This window comes from Gallus gallus, chromosome Z (assembly GCF_016699485.2).
Source record: "Gallus gallus isolate bGalGal1 chromosome Z, bGalGal1.mat.broiler.GRCg7b, whole genome shotgun sequence".
NCBI lineage: Eukaryota > Metazoa > Chordata > Aves > Galliformes > Phasianidae > Gallus > Gallus gallus.
The window spans coordinates 84,966,410-84,993,158 of record NC_052572.1 but is presented as its reverse complement, the minus strand read 5'-3'; the positions used below and the strand labels follow the sequence as shown (position 1 = coordinate 84,993,158).

The 26,749-nt window shown below is 39.6% G+C and overlaps 1 protein-coding gene across 2 annotated transcripts in view; it reads right to left on the bottom strand.

The window, feature by feature from the left end:
- Positions 1-3,028: 3,028 nt before the first annotated feature.
- SRFBP1 (serum response factor binding protein 1) overlaps positions 3,029-26,749 on the bottom strand; it is a 55,817-nt gene continuing 32,096 nt past the window's right edge. For both annotated transcript variants that reach the window (XM_040655836.2, XM_424408.8), the window contains exons 4-8: positions 21,113-21,184; positions 6,125-6,206; positions 4,931-5,654; positions 4,465-4,502; positions 3,029-3,599 (exon numbers count right to left, since the gene is read on the bottom strand). In XM_040655836.2, the coding sequence (XP_040511770.1) occupies positions 3,412-3,599; positions 4,465-4,502; positions 4,931-5,654; positions 6,125-6,206; positions 21,113-21,184 (1,104 nt within the window). In that variant the 3' untranslated portion in view covers positions 3,029-3,411. The remainder of the gene's footprint in view (positions 3,600-4,464; positions 4,503-4,930; positions 5,655-6,124; positions 6,207-21,112; positions 21,185-26,749) is intronic.

Here is a 26,749-nt window from a genome sequence, read left to right as displayed (position 1 = left end):
TATCAGCAAGCTCCAGGCGTGTTCATCGAGTTTATGAGTTCATAAAAATCACCCACTTGCATACAAAAAACATCATCGAGTCTCAGCCATCAGCACTCATTCCTACAGTGCTCAGCACACGAAGGCTGTGATCCAGGTGAGTCACCAAGCACCAGCTACAAGTGGTAATGGCCCACTGAAGTCTGAATCGATGCCAACAACCTGATCTCCCTCCTCTCATTCACGTTCAGCTTATCTTTTTTATTTTTTTACTTTTTATTTTTTAAATAGGAGCTCAGCAGTTTAGTCCTGTTTCTGAAGAGGAAAAAAAAAAAAAAAAAGATGTTTTGATAAACTAGGCTTCCTTCAAGAATTCTACGGGCACAAATTGCAGCTGCAAGAATGTAGTAAGAAACTTGCTCAAATGCCAAGACAAACTAATGCTCTTAGATCTCTTAGCACATGCAAAAAAGCACTTTAGAACATACGCTCCTTGAAGACATGTTGTTTCAAACTATTTGCACTCTTTAACTTCTTAGCCTTTAAAGTGAATCAGCTCTTAAAATATGATGCTCCTCTACTCAAAGAAAGGTAATCCGTCCATGAAAAACTGTATTAGAACTGATGACAGCAAACAAAAGAAATTCTTGCGGCCCTTCACTGGAACCAGAGAAGTCACATGCCAAACATTTGTTTGGAATAGCATTTGACTGGGACTACTTATTCATTTATTTACTTTAGGCATTAAGGATCAGCATTTGCATCTGGAAAACCAGAGGATTTTGCATGTGGCATGTCTTTTTCTGCAAAGGATGATCCTTCCCTACAAAAGAGCAATAAAAATGCTTTCTCACGTTCATGTCTTGTTGCGATGCTTCTGGCTTTATGTTTGATGTCATTCAAGGTAGTACATTAAAAATAACAGCATCGGAAAGCACCGGGAGATGGAAGGATATATGAATTTCCGGTTCTTCTCAGCATCAGTGCAATTCAGGAAGATAACACCACACTTACTGACATTTGGTTAGAATACAGAAAAGAAAGCCTGAGTGGCAAAGACATTCTGAGATAACAATAATCCCAGGGAACCACTGTGATATTTAGCCTACAACAACTGAACAGAGTAAGAGGACGGGCAGAAATACTGGGATATAAGTATTAAGATACGAAGTCTACAGGAGGGAGCGAGACAGAGTGAAGGTCAAACTGTGTTAAAAAAACCTAAACTTGTTCCTCCCACTTGGCTGTAACACCACCATAAATAGAATATGCTGAGGAATTACACAGCGACTGCACTTTTACATGCATCCAGTAACTGCTTCAACCAACAGATGGTAGTCACTAAGTCACAGCCTGACTCACTCCTCTGAGTATTACAAAATCACAAGGAGCTGATGAAGTTTGCTGGGTCCTCTGGAGGTCATCTGGCTCAACTCCTCTGTTCAAGGAGGGCCACCTAGAGCTGCTTGCACAGGACCATGTCCGGATGGCTTCTGAGTATCTCTGACAATGGAGACTCCGTATCTTCTCTGGGCAATTCGTGCCAGTGTTGGACCACTTTGCAGTGACAAAGTTGTTGTTTCTTTTGTACTGAGAAGAGTCTGGCTTGATCTTCTTCCCCTCCCAGCAATTACAAACACTGGTAAGATCCCCTAAGCCTTCTACAGGCTGAACTGTCCCAGCTCTCAGCCACTCCCTGTATGTCAGATACTCCATTTCCTTTATCATCTTGGACACCATTTGCTGGACTTTCTCCAGTGTGTCCGCATCTTTCGTACTGCAAAGTCCACATCTCCCAGGCACTGGACACACTTCAGACACAGCCTCACCCGTGCTGAACAGAGAAGAAAGACCACCTCTCCAAACTTACTGCTCCTCCAAAGAGGAGTCGGACATCTCTACCACTAGGATGCATTGCTGGCTTGTAGTCTGCTTGTATTTACCAGAAACCCATGTCCTTTCCTGCAAGCAGCTTTCCGTCCCATCTGCATCCAGCACAGACTACTGTACAGTGTTACTGCTCTCCAGAGGCAGCGCTTTGCATTTTCCTTAGCTAAGCTTCACAAAGTTTAAGCTTTCCCTCTGACCACTTCTCTAGCCTGTCCACGTCTGTCTGAATGGCAGCACAACCATCTCGTTTATAAGCCACTCCTCCCAGTTCTGTATATGCATTCTGTCCTGTGATCCAGTTCATTAATGAAGATGTTAAATACTATCAAGCCCACTACTGAAACCTCAGTTACCTCTCTTCGGTTATGTTGGCTTTCTGCGATTCAAAACCTTTGGAGCTCAGCAGGTCAGCCAGCTTCTGATTCACCTTACTGTCAATTTATGTAGTCCACAGTAACACAGTTTGTCTACAAGGATATTATGGGAAAGAGCAACAAAAGCCTTATTAAAGTCGAGATAAACAACATCCACTGCTCTTCCCAACATCCCCTTCCCTATCCTAAGTGACCCTCAAAGGGTTAATAAAAATTCTTTGCTCGTTGTTATGAGCACATACTAAAACCTATCAGGTTGAAGCTTAACACATAGGAAAAGAGACTGCTTTTTACGGAGTTCAATACAAAAGACAGGCTTCTTCAAGAGATGAGAGGTTGCACAAGTTGGCATGGATTTTACAGTAGACAAACCTGCAGAAGAGGTATCTACTGAGGACTATTAAACACAGTGAAATTCCATATCACAGTAAGTCCCTGAGCTACAACAGCAGAAGACAGGTGAATCTTAGAATGACGTACCACCACCTGCTCTCACTACCCCTTGTACGTAAAGCATCCCTCTGTTTGACTTGTTTCAATTAAGCTGCAGAAAAAGCCCCTGAAGAAAAATACTAAAATAACTAAATAATTTTGTCCAACAGTGCTTTTTAACATACATTCTTTTTGCTTAACTATCAACAATATCAAATAAGAAAGATGAGTTCCAATTGCGCAAGTGGAAGAAACACAGAGCACCCGAACACAATCTCCAGGGCAGGAGAATTAAAGACACTCTTTCAGTAGCACAAAGCAGCAATGTCATCGAAGAACAACACAGATCACAATTTAACAGGCCAATATTTTATTGTTATCCAGAGGTTTTGACAGCATGTGCATTACCAATTGGCTTTCAATTGGCTACCTGACACATGAATGAATTTGTAAAGTCTGCTCAAGTTTAAGAGATTTCTTCTCCTCACCGGAGATGTTATTTGATGATACAGACCTAGGATTATCACTCCAGCAGTGGTATTCTTACCTATTACCTTAGATCCAGTCTCTCAAGCAGTTAAAAGTACATTTTTACAAAAATAAAACCTCAGAGAATCTGTACTCCTCCATCATGGCACAGATGATGTTCTTAAAACCTCTTTTTACCACCTACAAAAACATCGTGAGACGCAAATTTACAAAAGCCATATCTTAAAAATCTCAATTTATATGCAGCCTAGTCATCAAATTTAATCTTTTTGCCCTGGAATGCTGTAATTTGTGACATTTGTTCCCGACGTCTCCTGCTTGCTTCCCATGAAGGATGAAGAGGCTGCTCCAAACGTGGATTCTTACCGTCACGTTTAAGAATGGAAGCTTTTGCAAACGATTGCTTTTTGAGCTGTGGTTCCTTTTTATGAAGAGCTGTGTGAGAAGCACAACACGAAACTTTAAGTACATGATGAAGCTTCATGAAAATACACTAAAACAGCCTCAAATTTGTAGGCATTTTCAGTAACTTATTCATTAGCCATGGGGTACGTATTCATTTGAACATTCACAGTAGGATTTTCTCATCTTGCAGCTCCATCAATTGTCACTTGGTAAGCTACGGAATAGTTTAAGGTTTACTATGACAGATCATTTTGAAAATCCGTGCAGACAAATATTCACCAAATTTTTCTTCACCGTAAGTCAGTCAGGAACTATGCAACATAATTCAGTACGATTGAAAAGACCCCTTTGACTTAACAAATTCCTGTGTGGAATCAGATACTATATACTACCGCAGCTGATGGTGGTGAGTATGTTGAAAAAGAGCTGAGAATTTGCTCTATTAAACAGTCTCATTATGCTTTTTCTATCTGTGGTAATTTCCATGGAAATAAATAGGAGACTTTACTTTCAGAGCAACATACATACAAGAAAAAATGCGGAGAAATGAAAAATACTGCTCACAAGATACACTATATCTTAAATACTGTAATCTGGTTACCCTTACCTGTGCACAGGTAACATTAGCTGCTCAAGGTAAACACAGACAGAAAAGCATTTTCCTGTATATATCTGTCTTTATGCATTAATATGCAAAAATAGGAAATAGCAAGCAAAATCCATAGACCAAAGTGAAAGCTAGAAAACCCGATCATGTTAACAACAGTTGTCAAAATACATGCCACAAAATTGAAACAAACAAACAAAAAAGAGCCTAGCAATATTAGATAGCAGAGGCAAGAAAATCTCAAGTCATCTTTGTTCCCACTACTGTACCAGGTTAAGTAATACATACCTGTTTGTCTGTTTGTGAGGGGCTGGTCTTTCGTATTTCTAAAAGTAAAAAGTATAATTTAGCATTATTCAAGACATTTCTAAGATCATACACAAATGAAGAACTGCCTTCACTACAACGCTTGGGCAATGACTTTTCAAGCGTAATAGGTAAAAGTCATATATAGTTTTTACTCTTTGTAATAAAGGAATAAAAGAAGGCATGCTTCGTACTGATTTAATTTGGATACAGTACTAGGAATCCTAAATGTATGCCAGTGCTAATGTGAGTATCTCCGTAATAATGTGAAAAATCTCTAAGTATCAAGACAACACATGAAGACTGCAAAGAACTTTACATGAAGGCATTCTGAGCTGTAATTGGCTGAAATTCCCCTTGTTTGTTAACTGCTACTAAAAATTATAACAATTGTCCTTACTGGAAAGGAGGGAGAGAGTGAAGAACAAAGCAAGAGGAAAAGGTTTACCTTCTGTTTTGGGATTTCTGATTGCAGGTAGACAAAGAAGTACAGAACACTGATTCCAGCTTCCTTGCTTTTCCATGTGGCTTTCCTTCCATGACCAAATTTTGCACTGTCCCAGATACTGTACTCTTTTCTTCCTTAGGTATGTTTTTCTGAAGTGTATTCTTTTCTTCTACTGAAAAAAGATCACTAGCTGCTGCTGTTTTCTTCTTTCTTTTCACTTTGCCAATGAAGAAATCATCATTGCTATCACTATCAGAATTTGATGTCTGGTTATAAAACCTCTCTTCAGTACTATCATCAAAGTACTCCTCTTCACTCTGTTGTTCCAGGTCACTATCATCCCTAACTATTTGTTTCACTGCAGTTAATTTGTTCATGCTCACATTCTCTTTCCTTTTTTTACAGCCAAGTTTCTTCCCTGTCTGAGTGACTGCTTGCATTTCTATTGACTGAGGTGAAAACTCTTTTGGAATTCTCTCCATTTCCATAATTTCCTGTTCAGGTTCACCCTCACTAACTTTATCAGCTCCTCCTACAGTTTCCATTTTCACACTCGGTTTTGTTCTGTCTCCAAATCCTTGCTGCTTTTGAACTAGTTTAAGAACTTGTCCATTCAAATTGCTGTTGGAATTCTGTGCTGATTTAGGCTGAACTTCTGACTTCTTTTCTGAAGGGTTGGCTTTGGCTGGATTCTGTCTTGCATCCTTAAAAGCTTTTACAGCAGCTACAAGAGGGGCAGAAGAAAAGTCATTTGTTACTGCTACACTTGAATTAAGCACACAAGCTATTTTAATGAAACAAAACATTTTCAATGGGGCCCTGAGCAGCCCGATCTGGTGGGTGGCAATCTTCCCATGGCAGAGGCTGGGGAGGGGGCTTTAAGGTCCCTTCCAACCCAAGCCATTCTGTGATTTTGTGATATGATTCTATGGTTCTTTTAGCTACCTTTGAAAAGCCAGTCATAATGCTCCTTTTCCTTTGTATCTGCTCCCTGCCAGTTCAGTCTTATTTAATATGCCATATGGTGTACTGTCACATATGAACCCGTGGCTGCAAGGATGTGGTGTTCACTGCAGCTCGTCAAGCTTATTACAGGGGCTGGTATACTTTTCCTTCAATAGCGGAATGAACATGAGCAAAGTGACACATGGACAAGCTACCGACGTCAAAACAAGTTAATACACTGTTTCATACCTTTAAGTTCAGCAATTTTGGGTTTCAGAAGGGGGTGTGTTGCAAGTCTTGCAATAGCTCGCTCACTTGCAGTGGACTTTGGCTATAAAAAATAAAACACATAAAATAAGCAGAATAATACTTACAGGATAGGTCTGTCTCGGTCATGCTACTGTGCATATTAATGTGATTCTGGACTACTAAATGAACAAGAAGAAAAGGTTATAACATTGTAATACTTGAGTATTTCTTAGCTTTCCTATAGTATCATAATTCCGAGGAAAAATCTGACTGCACAAAAAACTGTCAGAAACACAACAGACGTAATTCTGCAATTCATCATATGCTGAAGAGACATAATACAATTTTTACGTTAAAAGAACCAATTGCATATTTTATATTCCATTTCCGGAATATACACGATGGGATATTTTACATTCTTTTTCTCATAGGTGTAAAGCAAGTTGATGAACCCCTAGGAACAATTAGCACTATATTGGTAGCTGTTCTGCGTGATGGAATAGAGCAGCTTGTAAGATGCACAGTTTGGATACCCTTAATGTGGGGAAAATCACATGACAGATACTGAAGCGTTATGCACGAAACTGATGCAGAGGCAAGGACAAAAACCATCACATGTAATGTGGGTAGGAATACAGAATCACACAGACTGGTTCACGCTGGTCTTCAATCTGAAGGAAAAGGAGAGAAGCAGGAATTGCTCTCTGTTGTGAACGGCTGTAACCAATGATTTGAGCTGCATGTCACAGAAAGTACTCATGGCAGAAGCCACCTCAACTAATGGATGATGAGGCTTACAAAGAACTGGGCTCGTGCCCAGTGACCCGGCCTGAGCAGGCAGTGGCATTTCAGCACAACGTCATGCCTCTACTGGCCTGAGATACCGCCATGAGAGATGGGGCCCAGGCAATGGCTGTATAAACTCACGGGGCAGTTGATGGAGGCAGTTGACAGTCCAAGGGAATAAAGAGTATTTGTGTATACAGTCAAAGGGCAGCAGGCTGGGGGCAGCTGATAGGGATGTACTGAATAATTAATGTGGGATATGAGTGTGATGTACAAGTATGGAATAGGCAATGGAAGATTCTAACGGGTCAGTCCCGGGATGAAGTCAGCTTCCTCCCTTTCAGCCAGTATGGTTCTGTACTTTGATTTGCGACTAAATCAGAGTTGATAACACACCGATGATTTTGTTATTGCTGAGTTGTGCTTGCGCTGCATCAAGGCCTTCTTCATTTCTCTCTCAAGAGCAAGGCAGAAGAGGTTGGAAGGTAAAGGCAGTTGGGACAGCTGACAACCAATTCACTGAGAGGTGTATTAAGTCATTTTCACTAACACGGGCTCAAGGAAAGGAGGAAGGGGGACATTTGTTCTGACTGCACTGATCTCCCCCAAGCAACTGTTAAATGTGTACAAGCCCAGTTCTCTCGGCTGTGGCTGAAGTTCTGCTTGCTGTTGGGAAGCAGTGAATGAATTCCTTATTTTGCTTTGCTAACACACAATTTTGCTTCATTTATAAGCTATCTTTACTTCAACTCATGAGTTTTATCCCTTTCCTTCTTATGAGTCTCTCTCATCCTGCTAGGCAGGGAGGAGTGGAAGAGTGAGCAAGTAGTTGGTGAGTGCCTGGCTGCTGGTTGGGGTCCTTGCATCACACATACAGACACTAACCAGTTCATCAGCCATACATGTCTGAAGTATCTGATTTGTCTGATATACGAGTGTTCATCATAGAATCTTACTAGCTTGCACGCACCTCTTCTTCCAGCAGTTATGCCGCTTAATATGAATAGCTATGTATTCACTGAGTAGACACAGAGAGACACGTCATGCCAACCACTACAGCTGGAGAGTCATTTTCTGTGCTTTAGGTCTGAAGAAAACAGCAGATCTTGAAACTTGGAATCTTTCTTACCTCTTCCTGCTAAGTTTCTTAATATAACAAAAGCAACACAGCTACAGCAGATCTACTACTTCCAAATAGGGAAGCATATAATTGGTCTGCAAAATATAAAGCTTGTTCCTCAACCGATTCTAAGCAAATCTGACTTGCTGCAGTTCTGTAGCTTAAAAAATACCCTCTTGTTTTGTCTATTCAGATTTAAATTTGAAGTGCAGAGCATCTCCTAGTACCTTCTTCACCAAGTCTGCCAATATAGCATTATTGGTTCAGGAAAAGGTACAATGGAAAAAACATCTTTCCTGTAGACTGCCCACAGCATTATGACAACTGGCCAGAGAAGATGGGGGAAAAGATGAGTCCATTACCGAGGGTCAAAGACTGTGTTACTCTCAGACTTACTTTCAGAGCTAGAAGAGCTCGGAGAACTCTGAGTCTGGGTTTTGATTTCCCATGTGACAGTGCTGCATGCTGCCACCAGATTCCTGGGACAGCAAGCTCACATTTCTGGAGATCAAAGAGTATTTTCTTTGGAGATTTTTGTCTAGCTGGAAAATGTATTTCTGAACTTAATTAATACACTTTTTCCCTCAGCTACTTCCTGTGGGTTTTGAAAGAATACACCATGAAGTTCATAAAGCTGCAGCAGCTTCTGTGCAACATCTGGTGTCTTTTAATTCAAATATTTATAGAAAGGGTTTAAGCGTATACATGCCGATGCATATGGAATAACCACATTTTTTCCTTATAGCAAAATACTTCACAAATGCTACTCACACTGCGAGACAGCAGCCAGCAAACATATAATATGACATTCACGTTCTTAAAAAAATCCCATTTTTCTATTTTTTGGCACATCCAACACCCAATTTATTTTTCCCCAACTATTTTCCAGGACATAGAGCCTTGGCAGAGAAAGAAACATAAAGTACCTACTGTATCTATAGCAAGAACATCCCACTCCTCACCTCTCCTCACTATGTTTGCTTTTGTAAATACTTGCTTTCACTGGTTCCTGCTACTCGTATTATTTTGTGCTACTTAATTTTTTTCAGGCAAGGCCTTCCATAGGAATGCTCTGCCTCATTCAATGTGAAACTGAAGCACAGCAAAATGAACAAAGCAACTGAGCACTGAATAATCACATGTTCCAGTGCTGTATGCTACCTACACAAGAATCTGAGCTCCTCTTACCTTGGTAAGCGATGTATTATTTTTATACATAAAGATGCCTGCCATCACCACCGTGCTACATTAAACTCTATGGGGATACTTAGCAGAATTAATTGCACTGACCTTTGTGTTTTTTCAAACCTTAAAATTAAATAAAGAAGCCCTGCATAAAGAAGTGCTCCTCATCCCAAATGGCAGATGAGGCACAAACCTCAAACCATAACTTGCCAGTTACAACATAATGAAGTAGGATATGTACAGCTCACACCGACAAACACACAGGGGTACCCCTGCACAGGGGAGACAAGCTTTGTAAAACGTGGCAATGATTAAGGAAAGAATGGACATTAGAAGACTGTTAAAATAAAAAACAGATTGACACAAGAAGTTTTGAAATGTGCTGGACAGAGGTCAGGAGAAGTGAGGGATGACTCTGAGGGTTGGCAGCACTGGGTAAAAAGAAGCAGCTGGATGGGAATCTCAGGCAGAATCTGTGTGGGTAGCACCTGCCTCATACAGTGCAGGAAACAAGGAGAGAAAGGGAATCCCTTGGTAGAGATGGGATTTGCTGCTGTTAAAAGCAATACCTTGCTAGCATGCTTGAGATGGCAGACTTTCAAGAAGGATTAAAGAGCAGAAACGTAGGATCAACTTGGGGACGTGATATGCTGACTTCTGGTCATTGCTTCACTGTTATTACTCATCCTGTTCAAAATTCCTTTTGGTTTTACCCTGTGCTACAATTATAATAAAAAACAGAGAAGAGGCCATGACTTTCATCTTTTAATTGATTTCTGCACAAGAAACTACAGGTAGCTTAAAACAAGATTAATACTAGAAGACTACTAACTAGAACTTCTACTAGGTCAAAGGACAGTGCTGACAGACAGGTAATGCCTGGTGGCCTTACATCTGTCCCTGTAAGTGGTTTGTCTTGATATTTAGATAGAGACAGTCAGAAACCCTACTTACGAGCATGCAGTCTACAGTACATTGCTAAACCTATGACACAAAAAATAACCTTGAAGCACGTCCGACTGAGGTTTCTAAATTAACTGGAAGTGCAGTCTAAAGCATAACAGCAGCCTGATGTCAGGAAAAAGAATAAAAGGAAAAGGTGATGCTAACCAGGTTAAGCACAAAAAAAAAAAAAAAAATCCAAAGTTCTGGGCCAAAAGAAGATGTAATTGAAATACCCTTTGTAGCAGCTTAAAACAACAACTTTCTCCCTCCTAAAAACAACAGAAAACCTGTAACTCCACATAGTGCTCCTAGAGCTCTAACAAGTCACAGCTGTCTTTCACAACAGCAGGAGGAGTGTGGTTAATGCAGAGTCACAGGGTGGCTGAAGGTGTTAGATCATGGCTGCCATCCAAGTCCATCCCATGACTGCTCTGGAATAAGATCACTGAGCAAAGTTATCTTCTGACTGAAATGCTGCTAGTTCTCCCTCTTCCTTCATGTCTGTAAGAAATAGAATACGTGACTTGTGGCCATCAAATCAACTGAAGATTTTGGCAGGAGAAGCAACGGGATACCACTTGTGGTGGCCATGCTCGCTCACAGCTCCTGACAGCATGAGTTTGTGGCTGTGTCCCCACTTCATTGATAGCAGGATGCATCAGCTAGGGAAGGCAGGAAATACATCTTCATTAAGCAAGGCAAGGCAAGAGTTCAAAAGAGAGTGACCTTCCTAAATAGGGAACAATAGCAGGGAACAATCATGTACTGTGTAAAGGAAAGAAACATCAGCACTAAATACTGCACTGGAAAAAAGATAACCAGGCATTGTCAGATTTTAATCAATTTTTACTCACTTTCTACTCAATCCAGTCTTCCAAGTAACATCAAAATGATAGCACAGCTCTTCTGAAGTAGATACACAAGCTGAACAAGAAGACAGGTTGGAAGTTCTAATGGCAATTAATTCTACATGAATCTCACAAAATCATGTAAGTTTCAAAGGTGTTTTTGTTTGTTTGGTTCGTTGTTTGGTTTTAAGATTGGACTATATATAGTTTAGCTGATGAAAAATTTCCACCTGAAGCTGAAGTGTATGTAGTAACAGATCTAAAGCCTTTGCAAAAACCACAGTAAACCGATGTCTTGCACTGGATCAACAGGACAAAAATCAAGCAACTTCTCTTAAAACATTCCTCCTTGATGTCTTGTTTGTTATTCTTTTTACCACTTGTCACGGTTTATATTGGCTAGCAAGATTTTCTGTTATTGCTGCAATTTAACCATAAAAATATCTGGAGATTTATTTTTCCTTGCAAGCACCACGAGACATGAATACTCATGACAACACATGGTACCCTGGACAATCTTTGCTCGTTGGCAAACTACACACAGGAGAAGTGAGAGGTCTGGAGAATCCAGCTGAACTCGCACTGATGCCAGGATAACTGACTGTCAGCTCACTGCTGACATCTACAAGCTTTTGAATCCAGCTCTGGGGAGAAGCTTGTTTTTTCCTTCCTAATAAAAGGAGAACAGAGCATAAACTCGTCTCTATCATCATCACACTATGTGAAATATGAGTAAGATACAGCAGAAACTCAAACAAAAGCAGATTCCCAGTTGTTCTTTGCCTGCTTTAGCAGGGGCATTGGACTCGATCTCTAGAGGTCCCTTCCAACCCCTCCAATTCTGTGATTCTGTGATATGCATGTTAGAAGAACCACAGTCCAAGAGTTGAACGAAGTCTGATAGCCCTTTAAGGAGTCCAATACAACATTTTGCAAGTGTTTCAAGATTAAATTTATTTGGAGTTCAGGAGAGTCAATAGCATTCCTCTGGATTAAGCTGACACAACTAAATTAGCTAATTGTACAACTGTGAGGTAAATGCTTATTTTTTCACACTGGGAAATGGTCAAAAAGAAATAGTATTTAATGCCTGCTGTAGTCTACGGCAGAGCTTGAAATAAACCCCAGACCTGCCCAAGTACAAATCATGTATTTAATCTACAACTAATTCTTTCCTTCTTCCCTTTATGATAAAATGAAAGGTGAAACAAGCGATATATATATATCGCTTATGTGTATACATGGCATATATACATATATACATGGCATTACCCATGCTTATACATGGCAAGTCCAAAGATGCACAGTGCAGAAGGCAGCAAACACATTGACAAGGTACAAATATGAGCTCCACATTATTAGAACTACTTAATGGGCCAAGAAGATAACAGTATTCAGCCTTGGATGACGCTTAACTTCCAGAATCGAGATATCCACTGGTCTACTTACAAAGCCAGTTTGGAGACAAATTCTGCACAGAACTTACAGAGATACAATCCTAAAACACCCTTACAATATTCCATAGTAAGATAGAAGCTCAAACCTCAGAGTATCTCCTGTCAGCTGCAGCCTGAAAAAGCAATACATATGTAAGTGGTACATGGGAGAGTTTATAACAAAGAATCTCCGGAGAAAGCAGACACTGCTGAGAACTTCAGATAACTTCTGATGATGATGCAGAAGAATTATTCCTGTTGAAAATTCTCACCTTGCTCAGACTTTCACATTTAGAAGCATTATCACTGGGGAACTCAGAATTGCCTAACTAGAAATAGTCAGTTCAGCATCCTCAGATAAGACTTGAAAGGAAACACGTATTTATGTCCATAGCCATCACTGAGGACATGAACTACTGTGAGCTAGGGATTTGGAGGTGTAGAAGACTTAAAGACTTCTTAATTACTTCACATATTAACCAGGAGTAGGCCATATTAGGTTAGTGTATGCTATTTAAAACAAGATAGAGTCTCTTGGCATCTCACATTGAACTTCTGTGCACAGCTGAAAACGGATACCTTTCAATCTAAATGTTTTTCAGCCACTTTCTGAAAAGAGGCAATGGAAGCACAAATTCAGTTCACTGTTGAAAACTGTTAAACATCTGAAATAAACATACTGATTCCTTGGTACCAAAATGCAGATTTTCTATCATTAAGTCTACTGAGGGAGTATGTGCACGCAGAACTTAACTCTATTCATAATGATGTATCAGACACACAGGGAAGCCCTGGTACTATCTGAGAATATCAGCAGATGATGGATGCAAAACAAATGCAGATCCTGAACAGTCCCTCTTTTTCTAGCAGGCATTTCACCACATGGCATGCAGAACAATCACTTTCATGCTTGGAGGCTCGACTGTCTTTAAGGTCATTACATTATTGCTGCTTTGGCAAAAAAGTGCTTTCCGGCTGTGTAATCACTCAACCCTTTCAATCAGCATGCAATTATTTGTGCTCCAAAACAAAGAAAAACTAGGCCAACAGCCCTCAAAGGTAATGCGACTGTATTTTCAGTGAGTTACTAGTTACATTGCATTTCCCATACGGACTCATGATCCCGCCATTGAGGAGCAATGCACTGTGAACCTATGTTTAAACAGGATTCCAATAGCTCGAGGCAACCTTGTTTTTCCATTTCTACTGCACAAGTTCAAAAACTTCAAGAAATAGTGCCTTCAGCACCTTTCACAGAATTTTCCAGTGTGACAGACTCATGTAGAGCTAGAAGAGTCCTCCTAATTCCATAACTTCTCTCTTTATTCCTCAAACTTTTGTAACTGTCAATCCCTTAGTTCTGAGATGCAGCACTTGAAAGATGATCTGCGTAAGAAAGAGTGAAGAAGTGATAATGATTTTGTGTTTCACTTCTCTGTGAGGCACAATCAGAAGAAGACACAGTTGCATTTATAAAAGTAAAGCACAACAGCTGTGGCATTTCATTTTAAGAAATATCAAAAATGTCATTTTATTCTAACTTTGCCATGCAGTTCTCAGTTGCTCTTCAAAGCACATACACAGACAGAGCTTTTTCAATCTGTAATATGTGATTAGCTGTCAGTCTTCAACATAAGTAATTACAGTGATTTACACAACATTAAACACATTTTAACACAGCAAATTCTAGAAGCAACAGGAATAATGAAAGACTCCAGCTCATGTATGTTGTACTTTACATCCTCTCACTTTCCTTCTGTGCCAACTCCATGGTGTTTCTTAAAACAAGAGTGAAAGGCACTGAAATTTTTCTGTCACTAGGAACACTTCCCCTCGCTGATAGCAATACTGATTTGGATTTCTGCTACTCAGATGAGAACTGCCACTCACACAAATGGAACCGTACACTCCTAAAACCATCTCCAACGACACTGGCTGAAGTTGATCAATGGGTCCCAATATCTAGAGAATTAGCAGACTAATGGCAAGGCAGGCCTTCCTCATTTGGTTGAGCCCATCCTCTTCTCTAGCCCTTCATGTGGGTTAGCTTTAAAAATTGATTACTTTCCCTATGAATCCATAAAGAGTGCAATTCAGAGACTGTCCTTAGTAATTCACTTAGTAAGTGAAATCTCTCACCATTACCAGCCGTAGATTTGTGGTTTCTATATTCTGATTTATCATTTTCTGCTATCATAATTCTAACTAGAAGTTGTAGGACACTACTAGCACCAAACTTTTGTTACGGAGGTGACTATCAATCACACAACCTGTGAGAGATCCTCTTCTCCTGTCACACTTTTATGCAGTTATGCTGAAAACACAGCTGTTCACAACACAGTGCCACCCTCGTGCATACGCATCCTGCCTCATTATCCTTTTAAAGGTGGCAACTTTCATTAACTATCTTGAAGATTGGTTAAACGAAAATACCAATTGTATCTGTGATGATGTTGGATGTCAGGTATTCCATGATCACCCCTTATTTTCTTAGGCTTCGGGGACTGGTATGGAAGCATTTATAATGCATACTCTCTCTCTGTAGGTTTGTACTGGAGATGCTAACCAACTGGTACCATAGGCAGCCTGATTTGCCTTCATTATTCACTGCATTCAGCTGTTCCCTCCTCAGCCTTCAAGAGAGATTCTGAAAAACTGTCAATACTCCCTGCTGACCACGTAAGTGTGAATCAGATGCTCTTCTATGAATGCAGTCTTCCTCCTGCTTCTTTTTTTTATTCCATTATGAAGGCTTTCAGAGCCAGCAGCCTGGTTCAATTTTGACTAGTATGTCAGGTCATCTTTCTCATCCTGTCTCCTCTCATGTCTGAAGGTTCCTCAGTTCCTCTAACACCTAAATCTCTCCTTTCTATACCACTGCCTCATGCATGCTTTCAGGTTCTGGATCACTGCCTGCCTCTTGGGCATTCCATGTGTGCCTGAAAAGTATTTCTGAAAATTATATCACAGAAATTCTGACATCACTAATTTGACATTCTTTTATTCAGTATCCAACCCACCGCACTTTGAGAAACCCTTGTTACAATACTTTCTTTCTTTCATTTTCTTCAAGGAAAACATAAAAGCAAGAATAGTTCAAATATTTTACTCTGTTATTCCCATTACAGCTCATGCCCCATAACAAATTTATGCACATAACTTCAATATTCATTTAAAATAAGAACAGAAGTTCAGAGTTGCATGTTCTTTTACATATACTGCGTCGTATTCTGGCAATGAAAAAATACAGCTGCATGTATACAGAGCTGTATGCATCTGTATTGCTGTTATAGGAATATCTGAGCAGGCAAAAGAATGGCTAACCAAGTTTGGGAAGGAGCTGGACAGAACGTGGCATGAACTGCAGACTGAATTCTCCCACTAGGCATTGAGACTGGCATTGGTTGGGCTAACAGAGAGAAGGAGAATTAGTGGAGAAGTCAGGGGGAAAGAGTGGAGAAAGGTTTGTTAAATAAACAGAGTTTTGCACTGATGAAACTTTGGATGCAGCCACATCAGTGGGTTCTAGACTCCAAAACAGAGAAGATTACACGATGCTAAGCAACTCATTTATACAAAAAATGACATTTATATATGATAAATACATTCATATGAATAATAGTTATATGTATAATTATATAAATATAGTTATACATACATATAATTGTCTCTCTATACATACAAGAGTCATGCTAAACAGCTCATAGTTCAAGAAATTGAACTTGGAAGATGAGAAGCCTTAAGAGAAAAACAAAAAACAAAACACCAACAACCAACAGTCACTCACACAGAGAAAGTATTTACGCCTGAATGTGATATTCATCACTGAATGCAAAATTCTACATCAGCATTGTTAGAAAGACCACAGACATTCCTGTTTAAAGTTAACATCTGGTGTTTGACATGCAAAACTCTCAGGAAACAGTGGTTTCATACATTCAGTGCAACTTCCATTCCAACAGAATCAAAATGCTGGAGACAGAAGCAATCCAGCACTGCAACATTGATTCCCAGCATCAACCCAGTCCTATTAAGCAGTGTTAAATCAATGTAACACATTGCCAAACACCAAATGATGTTGGCAGATGCAACTATTACATAAAGAAATCAGTAACAGTTATGCAAATCCCTGTCTTCCATACTGGAATAAGGAAGGACCTCCAACATAATGTCTAAGGTGGAGAAGTACTGTTTTACCACTCAGCATAAACACTGCTGAGGAATGGAACCATCCTCACATGCACGAGTTAAAGCGTATTCATGCTAAAGTAAAAACAGGTAACAACAATTCTGGGTTCCTAGAACTGTTTGGAAGTTGACCATATTGTTGCTTAAAAGCAGTGAAGAAAAGGAGAGAGGTATTATCAGATGATCATTAAGTCTTCCTAAACGGATTAAATCATCATTAATTTATTCTTATTATAATTACATTGGTTTTTTTTTTTTTTTTTAAAGGAAAATGGTCATGGTTCCCTCAAGAACAGCAGCTATTTTCCTGCAAAGCTGACAAAACCAAACCACAAAACAGCTAAGTGCGAGGAATTAATGATAAGTGTATTGCAGAGAGCCGATGAACCATCACATCAGTGTTACACAAAAGACTGATTCATACAGTAGTCCTTTCTCTATGGTTTACGGATTGCAAGCAAAATATTTTCATAAGCAAAGAATGTTAAAAATCCACGTAAGTAATTATCTAGTTATGCTGCTGTTAAAGGCACTAGCACCAGCAACAGAAGTTTTGTATCAATACGTGAATCTGTCCTAATCAGACTTGTTTTTGTAGCTAGTAGAATACTTCAGGGGGAGGGGGAAGAGGGGAGGTGGGGGATGGAAAAGAGAGAAGGGAGGGGACTGTGGAAAAAATCCCCCAGTGCCCAATTGAAAGACAGCAACTATTCTGTGCTTGATCCAAAGCCTTTGAAGCTAACAGCAAGTCTTCAGTTAAACCGCACAGGACTATGCATCAGGCCCCCTTCATGATTTAATGCATTTCCTCAGGTTAAATCCACAGAGAACAGTGAGATTTTAAAATTTAATGTATTTTTCCATTAGAAAGTACATTAAAAAAAATAAATTAAAGCCATTTGGTAACATCAACTCAAATAGAAACCTTTCTATTTTTCAAAGATAGATAGCACAGATGTGACTGTCCCTCCTTCGATGCAGCCATTTAGTTGAAATTCTACTTGATTTAGAAATGCCACCTTCCCTTCTTTCCATCTCACAAAGCTGAAAAGTACTAGAATTATCTTTAAAATTTCCTGACCAGGAAATTCATGCTTTTAAAGGTGAGAGTAATTTTTAGAACAAATATTATTGATGTGTAACAATGATGTCCTACTCATGTCCTGTGATCCAAGATTACCATTTACTGATACAATCTGAGGAACCTCGTGCTCCAATTAAGTCTTCAGTGAGCGTGATGCTGTAAATTGAATATCTCTAATTGATACCTCTAATATCAGAGCTTCTCATAAAATGCTTTCAACAGACTGTATTTTCATGGTAAATCTATGAAGAAGAATACAAAGCAATACAAGCACTGTGACTACCCTATTCTTACCCCTTTTTGGTTGCTGATGAGACACATGTTGAGGGGTGGGGCACAAATTCATAGAGGCCACGGATATTAAACTCACTCACCTTCATAACAACATTCCAAACTTTAACTGTAGCATTACAGCCTTGAAGTACCTATTAAAACATCTATTAAAACACCTACACCGAGACATCACTGATGTCATTCCTGCATAATCACCTTAAGTACAGCTATTCTCATCAGGCAACCTACGCTTTCAGTCATCAAAATCATACCACGCACCATGCTGCTCGGTTGAATTCTGGCATATCTGCTCACGGCCATGCCTGTTCTATGGGAGCTGCTCCAAAAGAAATGCCTGCTGTTTTAAGATGTTGGTTCACTACATCAGAGACAGATGGCGGTGGTACGGCAGTAGAGGTCGAACCTCCTCAGCAGTATTCCATTACATGTTGTTGCCGTGTGACAGATGGCAGCAGAGAGGTAGTCTGACAGAATGGCATCTGATGCAGAAGTGCAGATGAACCAAAGGGGTGGCCTTTGTCTGCTCCCAAACTTGTAATGAACCACATTTTTAGCATTAGCTTCCGGATAACACAATACTGATGAACCAAGGCTAATTTCAGGGATACGTGCTACAACAACCATGTTAAAATGTCACACAGGTGGAAATCTGTTTAAAAAATCAGACAGCAGATCTGCCACGCGTTCCTCAATATCAATGACTGGCAAATGTGTTTGTTGCAGACAGCAGAGAACGGCGTACAGAACCTGTACAAAAGCTCAGTGAAAACCCAGAGAAGAAAGGTTCCATTTTCAACAGCTGTGACTAAGCACTTGAAAATAAAGTCCAGCTGCAGTCACATGGCAACATTTAATACAGTCTTTACAGCAGAGTTTACCATCTGTTAATAGCAATAGTGCCAGCTGCAACAGCATTGAAAATGGATGTAAAGAGTTTCAGCAGAGGTGCACGAAGGACAGCTCACCCACTGCTTCTTCCCTTATGTTAATGTGGTAAGCCCTGTGACATGTTTTATACATTTTATAAATGAAACCCAGAAAATGTCATTTTAAATAGAAAAGTATATCTTACTCTGAAAAAAAAAATATGGGGGAAAATAGTAATAGAACATAAAATCTCAGTGGGCAGAAGGAATTAAACAAATATCTTGACTACACATCCCCTATGCAAAGCTAATATTCAGCATTCCACAGTGAATTAAAGGCAGATTGCCTTTTATCAGTGAAAACAAACCTATTTGGAAAATGAAAACAGCCACAGGATGTTTTGCTTCAAATATTTCAAAACTCAACTTAATGAAAAGGTAAACAGTATGGTTGACATTTCATGTGATCTACAGAATACTGCTAGAGATAGATTTTTTTTTTTTCCCCAAATGTTATTATTAATAACTAACTGTGGGAAAAGATAAAATAATACATCGACATATTAACTTTTATTAAAGCCTGCAAAAGATACTCCTTTTAGCAGTGGGTATGCTACGGCCAGCCCGTGGTTTCGGTGGCTCAGCTACAACAGTAGGGTTAAACTGTTGGTTTAAAACAGCATCAGAACTCATTCATTATAATAGGTGAGATTAAGTCTTTCATACCACCGTAAAACCCTACTAGCAGCAGAAAGCAACACAAATAGGAATTTTAAAAAACAAAACACGTCCATCAGGACACCTGCATTACACGTTTTCAAGGATTATGACTAAATACAAGCCGATTTTAATTAAATTTGGAAAACATACAGTCAGCCATGACTACGAAAACAAGAATCCTGTTATCTAGGTGAAATATCCAAGGCTAGGAGAATTTCACAGCCTTCTCCTATCCTTTGCCATCCCTTGCTTATATTTGAAGAAATTCTAAAGGAAAAGAAATGGATATACAAAATAAACTGGTAAGATTACCAGTATTCCCTTTTATATTCTTGGCAAGTGAAGGAGGATTGTCCTCTTAGACAACACAATTCCAAACATATAAACCCATAAACTCCTTCAGGACAACTGAATCAAGTATTTCATTCTGGGGCTTCTATACTTCTTGAGAATGCAATCGGAAGAAGGCTGATGCACTGAACATATGACAGATGGCAGCAAAGGGGCAGAATGGTGGCTACCAATATCTGCCTCTGATGTCATGGGCTAAAGCAATAAAACAGGAGGTATTACTTCTGGAACAGCTGTCATACATTAATAAGATCCAATTTGTGACCTCTCTAGTATGCTAATTTCATTTTGCTTCAGGGACATCCTGCTGCATTCTGTGTTGATAACTGACCTGCACCATACATGGCCATGCTTTGATAGAATGTAATTACATTTTAAACTAGTGATATCATTATATGAGGAAATGATCAAACACTACATTAAAACTTTGACTGTGTATGACGTACTTTTCAGATCTCAGACTCTCCACAGTCCTCAGCTACCCAGCCAGAGGAATTCAGGAGGATTTGGAGGAAAACCTACCATTTGTTTTACTGATACTTCTGATTCGGAGGTGCTTTATAAGATCATTTCTGCAGCAAATCACTTAAGAGGCTACTTTTTTTCTGCTCTTTCCAATGTCTTCATTTTATCCCTTACAGTTATCACTAGTTAGTTAATATTTAGTCAGTGGACACCAGGAGAAACACTATGCTGAAATGGCTGTGTTAAAATTGCACCTTTGTTTCAGGCTAATGTTCTTTTCACATGGATAAGCTTCTCTCTGCCTCTCAAGTATTTAGAGCCTATTTTCAACCGTTGTTGAAAGCTTAGAATATTTACATTAACTAACCCACGTAAATGTACTCGAAAACATGGCAAACCTATTTATAAAGACTGTGCTTCCTGGCAGACAATTCCTGTTGCTAGATGTTAGCCTACTAGCCTTAATGAAAAGCCACTCATGCTAAAATAACTACACAATTTTTTGCAGACACATCCTATTGGAGTGATGTCTTTAGAAACAGAAGATTTATATTTAATATCCAATATAACGTACATCACACACTATGCAAATGCAGACAATCCCACTCAAATACATGCATAAGGTAAATACATCATCATAAGGGGCTCATGTATTTTCTCACACTCATCGATATAGAGCAACAAAACCAGCAAACCTTACCTTTCTGCAGACACTTTCAAAATTAACTTCTTTCCTAAGTGCAAGTCTGGTAACTTGGTCTGGCTTTATTTCCTGTGGATGAAAGACATATTTATTCTTTTTATGATCTGACTTTGCTATTATTTTCTGAGGCTTCATTATAAGTGCTATAATTTCACGGTGCCTTCCACCGATTTCTTAAGGGAAGAAGATCAGTTGTTATATATGGAAATTTTTGACGTTGTTTATGCAAATAAAATTTCTTATTGACATACACAAATATATAGGGTTAAGGCCACGAAATCAAAGTTGAAAAGTAAAACAACAACCAAAGAAAACAACAAAGAGCCCTCCATTTTCCCTTTTGTGAAGATAATGAAGATGCAATTTTCGTTCCCAGCCTTAAGAATTTCCATTAGCAGTGGCATGAACATCCTGTGCAAGTGGAGTTAATTAGAAGTCACATATTTCATGGAACACATGCCTCTTGACAGATTTTTTATTATTTTAAAATACATATTGTATACGAACTGCACTACAAAATGATCTGTTAACCTTATCAGTAAAACACACTAAAGTATTGGCCTTTTCTTCCTCGGTCACTGCATCTAATAAATCATGTAACACACCAGTTGTTTGCCAGATGGTGACTTTAAAAGCAGTTTAACTACTATTACACAGAGCCCAAATAACTTCCATGTATTCATAGCTCTGAAAAGTTTGTACAAAGACAGCTAGTTATTCTGATAGTTGTTGTCTAGATCCAGTTCGTATCACAGTGCTGCTGGTTTCAACTTGAAGAAAATCATCTGTACGCTGAATTTCTGAAACTCCACAAAAGTACATGCCCTAAGTCAAATTTATAGTAAAATGCAACATTTGTGGTCAATTAAGATATTTGTGTCAGTATTTGCAAATGACAGAAGAGCTTCCTCATGCTGAGATCTAAAGGTCTGCAAATTCATCTCCCATAGGTACTGGTGGAAGTCCAACCACTTGGCACGCAGAACCCAGACTGGAAAAACACTGGTGAATGTAGGAAACAATCTCACACTGGCAGATGGACAGACTGGATGACCTAATAGAATCTAGAGATGGAAAAGACCTATGATTCAGTTTTCCATGACTTTCCAAAGTGTTTTACAGATGGTGAAACTAGGACACCGTGGTTAAGTGACATTCTTATAGTCAGAGTTGGCTGGAAGTTATGAATGAAGAGCCGGAACCCAAAACTGTTCATTAAATCTAGGTGTTTCTTTATATTAAAAAGAATCTATACAATAATTTATATGATCTTCAATCTGCCTCTGCCCACACAGGAAAATGTACCTATTTTTTGTTTTTTAAGGATTTAAATGCAGCATTCTCTTTTAGAGGTAAGTGAGGTAAGCTTCACCCCAGTCCCACCAGGAGCTATGTGTGCTATCCCCACTCTCACTGAAGCTGGCTGCAGGAACACTTGCTGTCCCTTGCCCCAGTGGTTGGTGAAGAAACCTTCAGCTGCTCCCTGCACCAATGGCATAGGCTTGGGGTCCTACATCGTGGTCTGACTCCATTTGCTGGCCCTGTATCTACTCATGGTTGTCCCAGCAGTACCTGTTACTGCTGTGCTTCATGTTACCCACTGACACCCGTTATCTATCCGCACAGCAGTGTCTGCCAGCTGGTGTAATCGGTGCTGGCCATAGCCAGATAGCAGATTCTATTGCAAATCTAGGGTTTCATCTCTTTCCTACAAGAGGAAAGGCACTCAGCAGGCAGGGGAGGTGGACCTTTCAAGAGCTGTTTTTAAATCATCCCTCAGGAGGATGGTGGGTAGGCAAGAGACAACGGATTTATTCCAGACTTTGTTCCATCTCACCATCCATCATGAAGGATCTGCAGGCTGGTGCACACAACATGAAGCACAGTGGGACTCTCACCTCCCTGGTGCTCAAGCCAAGATAACAGCCTTCACAAGGTGCAGCAACAACAGGCTCCATAAGTGGGCCTATCAGTCAGCTGGACCTTGTTATGGCTGCAGAAGATGACTAGGCCTTGACCTGAGATCAAGCTGAATAAAAACGATGTGAGAAACTGGCAACAATGGGAAAAACAAATTACGGGTGGGCAAATACTAGACTGGGACGGAAAAAGGGATAGCCAGAGGCAAGGAAAGGCTGGACTGTGAAATGGGCAGATGGGACAACACAGCACGCAGGCAGACAGCCGAGCACCGCTGTGGGGCAGCCCTGCTGCTGCACTGCAGGCAGACACTTCACCCTACTGCCTATGGAAATATAACAAAGGCTTGTCTTCTGTTTTGGGGTTGGTTTATTTAAATAAACCAGAACAGTCTTACATAGAAAAACAAGACCATATTGTACAGAAGTCAAGTACAAATGGCATATCAACACTGGTAATGGTTACTCAGATTATTCTTTATCGTAGTGATAGCAAGAAAGATACACGCTTTAACCTGAAGCAAGTGGAAATGTGATTTGCAGAATAGCCAGGGAGGACAGGAAAAAACTCCAACCTTGTCATATGAGGCTTTGAGACAACTCAGAAATGCAGTGTACTCTCAGCTATGCTGTCTAAGGCAATTTTAGATGACTCAGGAGAAGAGTTTGCCAGTGGTGGCCTGTGAAAACAATTTAGGAGTATCAGTCCTCACACTATTAAAAATCTTACCTATCATCCACAGACAATTTTGTTTCAACCAGTACTTTCCTTTTACCTTTATCAGTTCAATCATTTTCCTCACCATTTTTTTTCAATTTTTCTTAACTACGCAAGTGTTAAGCCTTTCCTTATGAAGTCACACAATATGTACCTTCTCTACACAATAATTTTGTTTTCCTTACATTTAAAGAATTTCTCTAAAAATAATAAGTAACTGAGTCAGGACACGGACATACAGACTGCTAACAAAACAGCCATACCCAATATCAAATATTTCTGGTGAAATTTCAACTGTAGTTTGTTACTCATCACTGAACTTAGATCTTTTGAGACATTATCATCTTCTTCCTCACCCTTGAACGAGTGTTTGAAGTTACCTTCTCATGAACAAGTTTCATACATATTTCTTTAGCCTTCAGCCTCATTTTGTTTCCTGTAATTTGTCTAGGGTAGAAAATACATTCATTTCAGAACAGAAATACAATACTGAAATACTATCAGTGGTTATAGCGGATTGATTGTGAAGTAGTGACACTAACTTAGGAAATCCCATGAGACTTTAGGAAAAAAAAGCAATAGTTGGGCAGTAAGAATGACCCAAGCATATATACACATGGACACACCTACGATATCTCTATATAATCTTCCAGCAGACAAGAACAAAAGCACTTCAGAGTAGCAGCTACCTTTCTGATAGTAGTTATAAACCAACTACAGAGTAGTCATCAGATTACCTCTCACATATCCTTCTGAGTGACTACGTTTCCTAAACTTTTCTATTAAAGGATGAAAATTTGCCCGCACGTTGCCTATATCATGCTCTTATTTTCTACTACCAATTTAAGAAAAGGCTAAAATGGGACACAGTTTCTCCCTTGGTAATATTGTACTGAAGAAGGGGACTCTCGTTCTGGACAAAGAGCCCGTAGCCTTCCTGACTCCTAGAAATTTAAGCTTTCACTTGGCTTTAGTTTTTTCCTCAGCGGAATCCTGGCATTACACGCATCTTTATCCATTACATTTAAATTACATAAAATCCTTCCAGAGAAGTCTACGGAAATTTGCAACAAATCAGTAACCGTACCTTGATGTTAGGTAAACTCAGAGCATGGTATTTGCTGTGTGTTCACGATTGAAGCTTTTGGAGTAAAGCTTTTGACAGCTGAAGACCCACTCTTAGGTTTGGTTTACTGAGTTTTCTGCTTTGTTCGCTGCAATGCGTAACTCAGAACACCCATTTGCCTTCTCTGGCTGAAGGACACCAGAATGCCTGAATGATGCAACCACACCATTTGCTTTACTTGATGCTAAGAAACAGATTGGATAATCATTAAAAACGTTCTGTCCAAAACTGACCAAAAAAAAAAAAAAAAAAAAGTTGATTTCCACTAGGTGAATCAATATAGTAGCAATACCCTGGTACTAAAAATTCTATTACTAGCAGCCATGAAAAATATCCAGTCCTAATACCCACGTGTTTCTATTAAAAATACAGCACAGTTTGAAATGATGGCAAGTAAGAGATGGAATTTTTCCATCAGGAGTTCAACCTAGAATTTCACTCTTTCCATTCTAGAAAGACCTGCCATCATCTTCTATTGCAGCAGACTGCAAACAGACACTTTCCTTACTCCTTCATACATGTGGAAGAGAAGGCATTATGCTGGAATTACCAAGTACTGTTGAGGAGGTACGAGGTTTTCAATCCACAACTGAGGATCCTATGAGGGCTTCTAACAGTCTGATTGGAGGTAGACTGATACACATGGGGTCTAGGATGGGACTGTCACTGCCATATATGTCACGGGCCCAAGTTTGGACGATATTCAGAAAATTAAGAAGGCATACTGGCTCCTAAGTCACTTGTTCAGAATAACTGCCCTTCAAAAATGCCTAAATGTCTCTGTGTGGTAAAATACATATATATTTTAAAGCAGTCTTTTGGAAAAAAAGAACAAACAAGACGTCCAATCGCACATGTGTCAGTTCCACCGCCCGTGCAGCTCAAAGTGGGACTCATGCTACCACATTTTGGGGCAGGGAAACTCCAGCACTTCAGCACTCCCAGTTTACAGCATAACTTCCCCCATACTCCCCGTAGAAAGGCCTTGTTATGTCTTCCAGGTTACCCTCAGTTCATGCTTGTTTTAAGTAAAACGCTATTAAGAGCATTTATCTGTAGACAAACAACGCCAACTACAAATTCATAAAACGATTAGGTAAAGAAAGAAAGAAAAAAGACATGATATGCTCAGTCTACACACTGTGTTTCAAGACCTCTCTGCCTTCCTCCTGGCAACTCACCTCCCTGACAAGACAACGTTCAGGACTTCCCATGTTTGTGCATGTTTGCTCTGCAACCCGCACCCTGCACTTAGAGCAAGCAAAGAAGTCTACTCACCAGCCCCTGCCACTGTCTGTTTGCTATCTCACTGGCATCAATTTTAAAATTGCAGATGGAGATGAGATGTGATGCAAGCATTCAGGGCTTACAAAAACACACAGTACCCTACTGGTTATTAAGAGAAACTATAAAGGGCAATAATGAAACATTACAGGTTAATAATGAAACATTACAGCATCTCTTACAGTGACTGTCTGTAAGAGAATGGATTCTCAATCATTTTCATTTAGTATAAAGTAAATGCACTGACAGAGTGAAGACTGAATGCTTGAGGCATGTGTGCAGTCAAGGTTCGCACAGACGAGGCAAATAAACCAGCACAATTATAATGTGTTCTTTTTTTATAAACTAAAATTACAGGGCACATTACAGTGAGAGATACACAGTGGGAACTTACAGTGAAGTAGCAATGCCCAGCATGTTGCACGGACTCCTCACTGTTAAGCTGCCTTAAGAATACGTACTAATACTGTCTGAATAAATGCAGTTTCAGAAGGTTTTCAAGAAGGACGCAGCATTTTAATAAAACATTACACCCAACTGAAGTTCTGCTCAGCCTACAGGCACTGTGGTCTGATGCAGGCTGAAAG